This window comes from Xiphophorus maculatus, chromosome 21 (genome assembly GCF_002775205.1).
Source record: "Xiphophorus maculatus strain JP 163 A chromosome 21, X_maculatus-5.0-male, whole genome shotgun sequence".
NCBI classification, from domain to species: domain Eukaryota; kingdom Metazoa; phylum Chordata; class Actinopteri; order Cyprinodontiformes; family Poeciliidae; genus Xiphophorus; species Xiphophorus maculatus.
Genome location: NC_036463.1, coordinates 17942380 through 17953964, shown reverse-complemented (window position 1 = coordinate 17953964; position 11585 = coordinate 17942380). Strand labels below are relative to the sequence as shown.

The 11585-nt window shown below is 40.5% G+C and overlaps 1 protein-coding gene across 2 annotated transcripts; it reads left to right on the top strand.

Moving 5' to 3' along the window:
* The first annotated feature begins 1076 nt into the window (after nucleotides 1-1076).
* On the top strand, nucleotides 1077-8257 carry garem1 (GRB2 associated regulator of MAPK1 subtype 1). Of its 2 annotated transcripts, none has more exons than XM_014473484.2 (6): nucleotides 1077-1431; nucleotides 1979-2119; nucleotides 2887-3017; nucleotides 4452-5648; nucleotides 6221-6375; nucleotides 6461-8257. In XM_014473484.2, exons 1-6 carry the CDS (start codon nucleotides 1290-1292, stop codon nucleotides 7299-7301), a joined length of 2607 nt encoding a protein of 868 aa, XP_014328970.2. In that variant the 5' UTR covers nucleotides 1077-1289; the 3' UTR covers nucleotides 7302-8257. The 2 variants fall into 2 exon arrangements, with proteins under 2 accessions (XP_014328970.2, XP_023181583.1); XM_023325815.1 differs by having other exon boundaries at nucleotides 6458-8256.
* Nucleotides 8258-11585: the final 3328 nt, after the last annotated feature.

Below are 11585 nucleotides of genomic sequence, written 5' to 3'. Positions count from 1 at the left end.
AAATACTTTTAACAGCCTCTGTGTTCTGATATCTGATTGGTTAACCTGCATAGCAACTCGTGGCAGCTTGAGTCATAATCGTCACTGACTTTGACGATTATGATTCATAACTGTGCGTACTTTTAGCTTACATTCACTTCAAATTGTTTTTGAAGATTTATACATAAATTATTTATTTGATGTATTTAAAAAAAAACACACTGACACCTTTATTTATCCATATTAATGATTAGATGTTAGTATTTTATTAAACTGCAGGATATTTGGCCCTTGATGACCCATGTTACACACTTCACATCATTTAATAAATAAGCAGCAGTAAATAAATTGAGGAGACAATGTTTTTCTCAGGCTTACCCATTTGGTCTGACATTCGTTGCATTTCAATGCAAACTCAGTAAAGCTGGTGAGAAATTGATATGTAGATTGACTTTACATGGAAAAATAATATTTTATAATAATTTTTTTTTTGTATAATTGCAACAAGCACATTTATTAAGTATTGCAAATTATAAATACGTTTTAATTTTAAATTAATTTAATTTTGCAACTTGGCAGGTTCCTTCTAAATGTGATATTGTCACATATGTGGTTTCAAAAATATGTTGTCTAGGTAATTAATCAGTTTTTTTTGTGGTTTTTTTTTTTTGCCCACTAAGCTGCATCATTTATTTTGTTTTTCTGTTTAAGAGAGGCATTCCCACAGAATGATGCTGCCACCACCACCTACCGTATTTAAACTCGGCAGCAGCCACCATATTCCCAAACAGGTCAAGGATGATTACCTCCTAATCTATTTTAATAATGAGCTACTGTGCCAAACTTTACAGCACAAAATACAACCTCCGGTCTATACCTTTCAAAGTAAATTACTTGTAAATAGCCAAATATATAAAAATTGATATAAAAAATAGTATAACCTCCAGTAGGATAAAAAGTATAAAATTGTTTGCTAGATATTGTAATGTGTGTAAATAAATTTAAATTTTTTTTATAAATAACGTTACTCATTAGGCTCTAAATAAACAACGCTCTTGTTTCGAAAGGCCTAGTACGAGTTTCCGGTAGCCGTCGCTAGCTAAACAAACATGGCTCTGCTACTTTTTCGGACAACGAACCCTTATGATACTTAGGCACGTAGAAAAAAAGGGAAACATGCAACAGACAAAACGCGTCCTGTTATTTGATATATGACACTTTAATGTAAGAAAAGCGGTATCTTTGTTGTATTCGGCGCAGAGAAGCCCTTCGCAGCCGTGTTTACATACAGCTAACTCCACAGTTGGCTAATGGAAGCTAGTTGTAGCAAAATGGACCTTGGAACAATGTTGTACAACAATTTAAAAGATGTTACATGGAGCACGACGTCCCTACCTTTAGACCAGCTGGTCAGTACATATAAGCTGCCCCAGATTGCCAAACTGGATAACGGTGAGTAACAATTGTGGCTGTACTCACTTCTCAAGCTATTATCTTTGCGTTGGTGAGCAGAAAATTCAGTCTTGTGGTTTATGATTAATGCTGGACTTAGTTGTTTAAAATACATTTTTAGAGATTTTCTTTGGTAGGACACAAATGGTGCATCTGCCTGGCAGGTCACACCATGTTGGCCCGAAGAAAGTAATGTAAATGTGAACAATAAAAACGCACTCTGAAGTGGTGTCACTGCGTTTATGCGACGAATGAAAACCAATTCGTTTGTGTTGAAGCTAGACAGTGCAGGAAAAAGTTTAGAAATTATGTTTTTTAAGCGCCACGGGCCGCTCGGAAATGTAATTTTAATGTAGATGCAGCATGTAATGTCAGCGGAAATAAGTTTTTTTGCGCAAAAAGTAAACCGTTTGAAAGTATGTCTGCTGTCATAACCTGTGTTTCACGGCATCATGTGTCTTATCAGCACAAATCATTTAGCCTTTGTGTGTTGTGTATTACACATTTCAATTTTTTGAACATATTTGCCACTCCATAACTTGTGCAGGTCAGTCAGTTGAAGGGCTTCGAGACAATGACTACCTCTTGATCCATTCCTGCCGTCAGTGGACAACTATTACTGCTCACAGTCTGGAGGAGGGACACTACGTGATTGGGCCCAAGATAGAGATTCCTGTTCATTATGAAGGTACAGCAACGAACATTTTTGTATCATTTCTCTCTATCAGTTTACTAGCTCAGTTTGTAACCCACATATGAGAATTTTGTCCCAATCGGCTTCCGTTTCATAACTATTTAAAAACAATTTGCACCCATATCCTCGAAATGGGACTGAAAAATATTAGGAAATAATGCAATTAAGATTTTTTTGTTGTTGTTGATGTGGTGATGAAATCGTTGTGATTAACCAACATTTTCTATACTTTCCATCATAATGATATCTCCACAACTCTTTGATGGTTTTGTTAGTTAATATATGTCAATTTGTCCCTCTATGGTCAGAAACGTCCATCCTGCTGGCCATTTATAGTAATCGAACACAGTGGTATTTATTTTTAAATGTATTATTCTACCAAATATTTCATCTAAGCCGTCCTGTGAAATAGTATTTTTTTTTTCTCTACACACTGACACTGCAATGACGATTGTAATTTGAAATATTTTTGTTTTATTGCTATTGATAAGTATTTTTGATGAATTGTGAAGGTAAATGTAACTCTAACGATGCTATAAAATGACTGGCAGCTCTGTGTAATTTGTCTTTCTACCTCCACCTTTGTCTCTCTCCAAGCACCAGGCTGTAGCAGTTTGTGTTTTGAAAATCCATCAAAGTGAAGGATAATTTCTGGAATCGACAGTACGGTCGACTGTTCACCACTTGGGGAATACTGTTGACGCCTGAGCTGACCTTTTTTGTCATATTCCTTTGTTTGTTTGTTTTTTGCCCAACTTCAGGTCAGTTTAAGCTGCTGGAGCAGGACAGAGATGTCAAGGAGCCTGTGCAGTACTTCAACAGTGTGGAGGAGGTGGCCAAAGCGTTCCCTGAAAGGGTGTACGTCATGGAGGAGATCACTTTCAATGTTAAGGTACATTCAACCCGTTAAACGGACGTTGATTAAAGCTGCTTTAGGCCAGGTTCAGTAGGAAAGGTGAGTAGGACGATATCTCCTCAATAATCTATCATAATGTGTAGAGAGAATTTGTGTTCGTGAGAATATAGCAACGAGTAAAATCAGAAGTACAAATAATTTAAAAAAAACTATCAGAAAGAAAACTTTTAAATGATCCTGGTCATACTGGCACAATTTATTTATTCAGCAAATTAAGGATTTTTAACGTAATAAAAATGTTGTAGTTGTAATTTGTGGATGCTTATCAGGCTATCTGCTTAGGTTGCTAATAGAAATGCGGTTGGGGAGATGTTTGTTTATTTTTTTCAATTACTATATTTCCAAACGGGCAAATTATTTTTTCCCTTTTGTTGCTCTTTAAGACAGCTGACTGGCTGTGTGCAGCAATGGCTGGTCGAGGAGGGACTTCAAATTCTTTTTATTATCGCTCTCAATAAAAAGAATCTCAAGTGTAATGACAGCATGATGGGAAAATTTGCTGTCTTGGAACGTTTTACAGCCTTTCGTTTATCTTGTCTTTGATGACTTCCTCCTTAACTATGGAGCACTACAAAGGACAACATTTCCTCTCAGAGCTGTTTTTATGCTTGCCTTAACTCCAGCAATAAAAGGAGTGTCTGACGAGACAAAATCATCCCATCGGCATTCATGACAATGCACAACGGGCTTTTTAGTCCAAGTACTTAATTCTCATGCCATTATTTAGTGTTTTATTTACTTGTTTTTTAAGGTTAAAGTAAAAAAAAGCCAAACTATTTTGACACTCAACCGGTTTCTACCGGATGTCTTTATAATAGCCAGCACTAAAGATAAACACATAGGTTTAACTAATTACATTTTAGGAATGTTGACTGGACCAGTTTGTGCCTGTGTACTGTTTAGATTGTCACCTCAACAATAGAAAAGCTTTATATTATAAAAAGTCATTTGAGCAGTTCTATGAACTACAGTCAGTCATAACTCCAGGAAACAAGAAGAACTGGACTTCTGTTGGTAGAAGAATTATGACAATGGCAGAATAATTATGGAGATATTTTTCTAGGAAAGATTACTATGCCCTTTAATACCAGATGATGATGCCACTACGGTGTAAGGGTAATTCGCTGTATAGGAGTTAAAAGGAAGCTGCTACTGTGGATATATTTTAAGACATCACCTCAGACACGATGCTTCCTTGTGTGATATCCAGAAAAAAAAAAACTAAATCAATTGACCAGGTATCCAAAAAAAAAGCTGAGATGCAGATACGTCTGGGTTGTCTTTGGATCCAATTTCCAGATGCCTGAAAATGTCGCATTTATCTACAAGCTACCTAAACATTTGGGAAAGATGTCCCAAAGATGAGCGTGCATTGGTGCAAATTTCACATTCATTACCTTTTGTTCACAGATGGCTTCAGGGGAGTGTAATGAAGACACAGAAGTTTACAACATAACACTAAGTACTGGTGACGAACTGACTTTAATGGGTCAGGCGGAGATCCTTTACGCCAAGAGCTCTAAAGAAAAGTCGAGGCTCAACACCATTTTCAAGAAGATCGGCAAGCTCAACTCCATCAGCAAAATCGGCCGCGGGAAGATGCCCTGCTTGATTTGCATGAACCACCGCACCAACGAGAGCATCAGCCTGCCCTTTCAGTGCAAGGGCCGGTTCAGCACCTGCAGCCCGCTGGAGCTGCAGATGCAGTACGGCGAGCACACCATCCGGAACATCGTGGAGAAAACCCGACTCCCGGTCAACGTGGTCGTGCCTGGCACGCCGCCCCGCAACCAGCACGACCTCCACCTCATCCGCGAGGGCCACCGCTACAAGCTGGTCAACATCCAGACCAAGACGGTGGTGGTGTGCTGCGTCCTGCGGAGCAACAAGATCATCCCCACCCACTTCCCCTTCCACATGGCCATGCCGAGATTCATCGTCCCGGAAGAGCTGCTGCAGGGAGAGCTGTGGCTGGAGACCATGGTGCACCGCTGGTTTTCCTTCTGCCAGGAGCAGTTCGACATCGACGACTACTCTCGGGCCGTCCGGGACGTGCGGGCCGACTGGAACGAAGACGGCAGTAGCCCGAAAAAAAGCAGCGGGAACGGCAGCTGCGGAGGGAGCGGCGGAAGCGGCAGCTCAAACGGGTGTCCTGGCCACAAGCAGGTGCCCAGCTCGTTGACGTACGCCAGAGACGAGCTCACGCAGTCTTTCCACCGACTCTCGGTGTGCGTGTACGGCAGCAACCTGCACGGGAACAGCGAAGTCAACTTGCAGGGGTGTATGACGCTGTGCGGAGACTGGGCTCTCCCGCCTTCCGATGGCGGCCATTCAGAATTCGGAGAGAACGAGCACCTGTTCCCTGAGCTGTCGGACTTCACCAGCCAACATGCAAGTCTCAGCAAGTTGGACGTTCCCTATGAGGAGTTGTGGTTGGATCACCTGAAAAGGCAGAGTCCAAAACCTTCCTCAGGTGAAGGCGTACGAGTCGCCAACGACGACTGTGCAACAACGGCCGCACTGTATCCAGTCACATGTCCTCTTGCTGCCAGAACCAGTTTGGACATTCCACTTACTCCGCCACCGGTCCCACCAAAGTCTGAAGCTGTGAGTAGAGAACGCCGTTCTTTGATACACTCTGTCTTTCGAGTCAAACAAAGTCAAACTGCTTCTGTTGAGTTTGACTCTTCAGTGTCTTCATGCTTAGGGGTTTTTTTTTCTTTCTTTAATCGATGAATGTAGAATTCTTGGGTATTTTTACTTCAAGGTCAACATCATTATTGGGATTTTATGTTACAACACAACATAAAGTAGTTTATTGATGTGAAGTGGAAGGAAAATGTTCAGGCACTTGTTGTGTTTCTGGCGTCTCTACCAGCTTTGGACTTCTACAGATAACCCATGGTATCTTTGAACAGTCATTTTTGAGTCTTACCAAAAATCCTTAATTGCATTTATGTCTGGACTTTGACTGAACCGGTCTAATTCACAAATATACCTTGATCTAAACCATATCATCGTAGGTTGATAGTCTTCTTCAACCTCTAATTACTATTCTTCCATTATCGCTCGGCCTTTAGCTCCAACCAACCATTGGCGCTTGCATTACTACAGAAAGTTTTCAAATATAAAACTTGGAACCTTCTGACTGTTTTCAAATGAATCCAACATCCTTTTAGGTGAAGGAGGAATGTCGTCTACTGAACGCTCCACCCATTCCTCCCAGAAGTATAAAGCAGCTACCGTCGGTGCCCATCCCGTCGAAGCCCCGCCAGCAGGACACTCGGTCGCCAAGTCCAACGCTTTCCTATTATTCATCTGGTCTTCATAACATGTAAGAATCAGAAGCATTCTAGGAGGGGGGCTGGAGATCTAATAGAATTATTTGGCAAATGAGTCTTGTCATTTTTCATTAGCAGTGGAGCAACTGAGCAAGAGGGAGCCGAGCTACAAGAGCAAAGTCACGTCTGCTACCCCTGCAGCTGGGGTAACGTCAGCACTATGGAGAAAAGAGCCACTTCGCCCAGCGGAGGCCCGCCGTTGGACGGCGTGTCGTCCCGTCTGTCTTGGCCCAACAACTTTATCGGAGGGGACGCTCACTGCATGGACGAGTTCGTGCCCGCGAGCTGCCGGAGCTACTTCAGCTACCCCAGAAAGAGGACCCCGAGTTCCTCGAAAACCTGCGCAATCAGTCTGGATGACTATGACGGCCGAGAGCTGGCACGCCGCCGCGCAGAGTTCAGCTTGCAGAAAGGCCCCACTGACCAGATCTGCACTAAATCTTCAAGCTGCAACTCGGAAATGTACCGGAACACGCCAATAGAAGAATCGAACACTAAGCAGAGCTTATCCTGCCCCATTTTACCACCAAGAACACCTAAATCCAACGCCATCAAGAAGTGCCCAGATTTCCCGACGGAGTCCATCTGCGACGAGTCGCAGCGGGCCGCCGTTCAAACCGAGCCGGGCACCAATGAGATTAGTCCCAGCTCTGCAACTCTAAACTGTCCCTCTGTCTCTCCCGCCGCGCAGTGGCAGCCGCCTTTGAACTTGTCCGGCATCTCCATCGAAGAGGTGTCCAAGTGTCTGAAGTTCATCGGCCTGCCCAACGACATAGTCTCCCTTTTTGTGTCCGAGAAAATCGACGGGAATCTCCTCCTGCAGCTCACCGAGGAGATTTTGTCCGAAGACTTCCGCCTAAGCAAGCTGCAGGTGAAGAAACTCATGCAGTTCATAAACGGGTGGAGACCCAAGATATAACGGTATGAAACACTAAATCTGGTTGTAAAGCGGAGAACATAATGCCTTCAAGTATACACGCTATGCACAGCAAGCCGCAAGCAGGCTTGGGATTTTTCTTTGATATGTTGAACCTATTTCCGTCGCGGGAAACGTCCCAGGGTTTTTGTCGTTCCTGCAAACCCTCGGACTGTCTGCGACTTTAACTGAGCGAAACAAATTGGCACTTTCATTACAAGGCATATATTTATGTCAGAATCCTAGTGTGTTTCCATCCACGACCCGCTAATTATTTATGACGAAAAAATGTTGTTTTTATTTGAGTCAAATGAAATACAAACGAAAACAAATGTGAAGAACTATAGGATGCTAGAATCTTAAGCTATTAAGATTTTCAAGAGCACAAACTACATGTGTGTCTAAAACGTAGCGTCAATAATAATTTTTTTTAAATAAACAATGCTTCTTTTTAAAAACTAAATTGAAAAATACACTATTCACTAATTATAGGGAAAGTTCATGATTTCTCAAGCAGTTTTGTTGCAATATAAGAAAAGCTTTTTATCTTACCTGCAATAGCCAACTTTCTCTGTGTCTTCATTTAGTATCATTTTGTTTCAAATTTTCAGTTCAGTCTTATTTTATTCAAAACGGCAGTGTACATAAAAAACGCAAATGCAACGCAATTCCAGTTTAGTTGGTCGCCGAGTCAAGAGCTAATGGCTAGCTCGAGAGGAGCTGAGACCAAAGCAGACTAAAATCTTTAAACGGCTCCAATAAAAAGAAAAAGTCAATCCATGTTAATATGTCATGTTAAGCTAGTTAACAAGAATACTAATGTTTTTGTTACCCATGTTGCATCCCTTGAAAGTTGTTTAATACTAGAAATCGAGCCAGTCTTTAATTTTTGTACAGAAGTTGTGCTCTCTATGGCCTTCTATATATATATATATATATATATATATATATAAGATAATTGTTTATTTTATTTTTTTTATTACTTAAATTTTAGACACAAAATGTAAAATAAAATTCCCGAAGATGAAAAAAACTTTATGCTCACAAACGAGCAGCCGCGGCTATCCTAGCTCACCCATGTTTTTCTACATTGCTCATCTATGCAGACTGCTCACTTTTCTGCCCATCGTCATTACCCATATATGGTCCTCACTACCTGTCTTTGAGAGCGATGTAGCTGCAAAGATTTTTTTGTCGTCAGAAAGTGCTTTTGAAATTTATCTGCTACAAAAAAAAACCAAAACAAAAACAAAAGAGATTTTACAATATTTATGCTCTTGAACAAGCATCGAAGCTCCAGCCTCCACGTCCAACTAATCAGATTTTAAGCTAAATGAAGACAACAAAGGAGTTAATCCACTCCGGGTAGGATATTAACTGCTTACACCACAGAACCTCACTTCAGAAATCCTGAACTGTCTCTTTAATATTTTGTCGGAGACGCACTAATAATAGTATTTAGGTGTGTGTGGTATTTGTTTCGTAAGGACAGGGATCCAAAAAAAAAAAAAAAAAAAAAAAACTTAAGTTACTGTGCAAGTCGCAACATAAAAAAAAAAAAAAAGATTTATGTTAATGTTATTGTGTTGCCTGTTTTATTTGATACGTTGTAACTCGGTTTTAGCGGCGGCCTGCGGCAGCAGTTTTTTTTACTTTTTTTTTTTTTTTTTTTACTCCATGCCTAAAATACAGGGAGATTTTTTAAGCTCGTCCTTTTTAGCTTTTTTCGGTACTGTAGCGGAGTTCGGGTTTGTTCGAAAAAGCCGTGGCATTAAGTTACAATGAAACAAACGTGTGAACAAATGCGAAATGAACAAAAGCATCCTTCACAGAAAAGTATTACGCGCAAGAATCGTGGTTCATTCTTGGTTCGAGAAGCTCATTTGTTTAGTGCATGTCAACCCAGCCTCACTTTGCTTTCGGAAACGGGGAAACGCACGAATCTTTTATTATGCAAATCTTGTTTCCGTTCGATGCAGTTCTAAGGTTGCAACGAGTTCCGCCGACGTAAAGCGAGTGAAATTCTGTCGCAACTCCAAAGCGAACATGGAGGTGAGGCACGACGCTGTTCATCAAGGATAAATTATGCATCATGCACTTTGGCAGATTATACTTTAATAATGCAGTCGATTTTAAGCGTATTGAAGTGTCTTTTTTTTTTTTTGCGAGTAAATGCACTACATGTTTTTTTTTTGTTGTTTTTTTTTTTTTTTTCAATGGTACGTCTGTCTGTTTTCTTGTCACTGTTGTTTGTTCCAAAGTGTCCTCTAATGCAAAGAGTCTCTCAGCGCCTTAACCGAAAAGCCCTTAAAAGGAGGTTTAGCAGTTTTAATTCTGGCTCTATGTTTCGCCAGTTTTTCTCAAGATGATGTCGACAGACCTCAACGGGAGCGATGTTGTATTTTACCACCCCCATTCCCTCCCCTGACCTCCTTTTCCCTAAAACTCTGAGGGGCATTGAAGCTAAAACTCAGAATGATGTGCTTTTATGAAACACCTGTGTTTTCAGTTTTCGGGTTTGTTTGTGAACGCGGTGCTACGGCGCTTTGCCAAAGTATTCATGCCGCATGAGATGCTCGTCGCATCTCCAGTGTATTTTTGAAGAGTGATGGTGAGTAATTTACAAATACATGCCTCATTTTTCAGCGTACTTTTTTTTGTAAAATTGCTTAAAAAGAAAGAAACGCCAAAACCCTCCCAAAAACATTTCCCTTTTAATTGTACTTTGTGTTGGTCCAACATACGATTTGTGGCTGCCACGTTAAAGGTGTGAAGACGTTTTAGAGGTGTGAATACTTTTGCAACGCTGTAAATATGCAGACCAGCTCAGCATCGAGTCAGGACCCCCTATCCCTTCTGAGACACTTATTGCCATGGGTTGTTACATCTTTTACTTGATTTTTAATTTTTTTTTTTCAATGTATAGATCTTTTTTTTTTTTAAAGTAAATAATTACTAATGTTGCAATTATTTTTACTGAGATTTTGTGTGAATTCTTATTGGTAACTGTAAGATGTGGGTTCTTTTTTTTTTTTTTTTTTTTTTTTTTCTGACTGAAATAATTTTTGATCATTAGGGGGGGAAACCCCTGAAAGAATCAGTCACACTACATGTACATTAAAGGAAATTATTAATAAGCTTTGATCGTGTTTTTTTTTTTTTTTAACATTTTGCTATATGGGTGGTAATGTCTAGTATAATAACGCAGGCTCTATAAAGAGAAGAAGGAACAAGAGAGCGGCACAAAAACGATGCCCGATACCGCATCCCAAAGCATTTCTCAGTCAAATCTGATAAATGGCCTGGGGCCTCACGCATAAAGCGCACAAAAAAAATGTGCGGCGCCATATTTTACGCAAAAGTCGTATAAAAAGTTGTATAAAAATTAACTTTGCGTCAAAGTTTGCATAAATATGCGCACACTTTTTCGCTGGCGTGAAAAGGTGCGGTTCATGGTTTTAATATTTTATTGTTTACACATAAACGATGAAACTGAACCGCATTCATCCTCAGACAATAACATTACACGCACACAAAATAAAGAAAAAAATAAAAGTATGTGGAAAAACTCACTTCAATGTAAATAGTACTTTTTCTCAGTTTTTGTCTCATAAAGATTGGTCTGTGCGCCGAAGCGCATGAAACGCATCTATGGGGTCATTTCATTCTGACTGAAAAAGAAAACAAGATTGGATCAGCAGACTAACTCCGGACAGGTTTGATTATTTTTAAGGTGATCAAGGTGTGTATAATCACACGTATTCAAGTAGCTGCGCGAAGGTGAGCCGCGTAATTGGATCGCTTTGGCTCTGATGGAGAACATCGCCAATGGAGGGATTCAGAGGGAGCCATTGATCATATTGATCATCTGGGAAATGTTGATGGTTTATTAAGAGTTTAGATTGCTATTGTTATTGCTTCAGGTGGTGGCAGACTTCCGGGTATTTATACTAATTTACATATGTATTTATGGAGGCGACAGGGCGGACCAGCAGCTGCGCTCAATTTTCCGCAAATTGGGATTTATAAAACAAAGGTGCGCAGCCACGTGCGTGCACATAGCTTTATGCGTCCGATTATTTTTGTGCGCCGCTCTTTTCAAAAATTTTCCGTACGCCAAGTTCTAGTGTGAAAACTGCGCACTCTTTTATGCACGAGGCCCCTGATCTGGCCCAAACTATTCCATTTTTTTTGTCTTATAAAACAGAAAAGAACTTTCTCTCCTCAGGTGTGTTTCATGTTTCTGTTGCGGATCACGTCGCAGGCTTACCAGGAACGAGTGTGTCA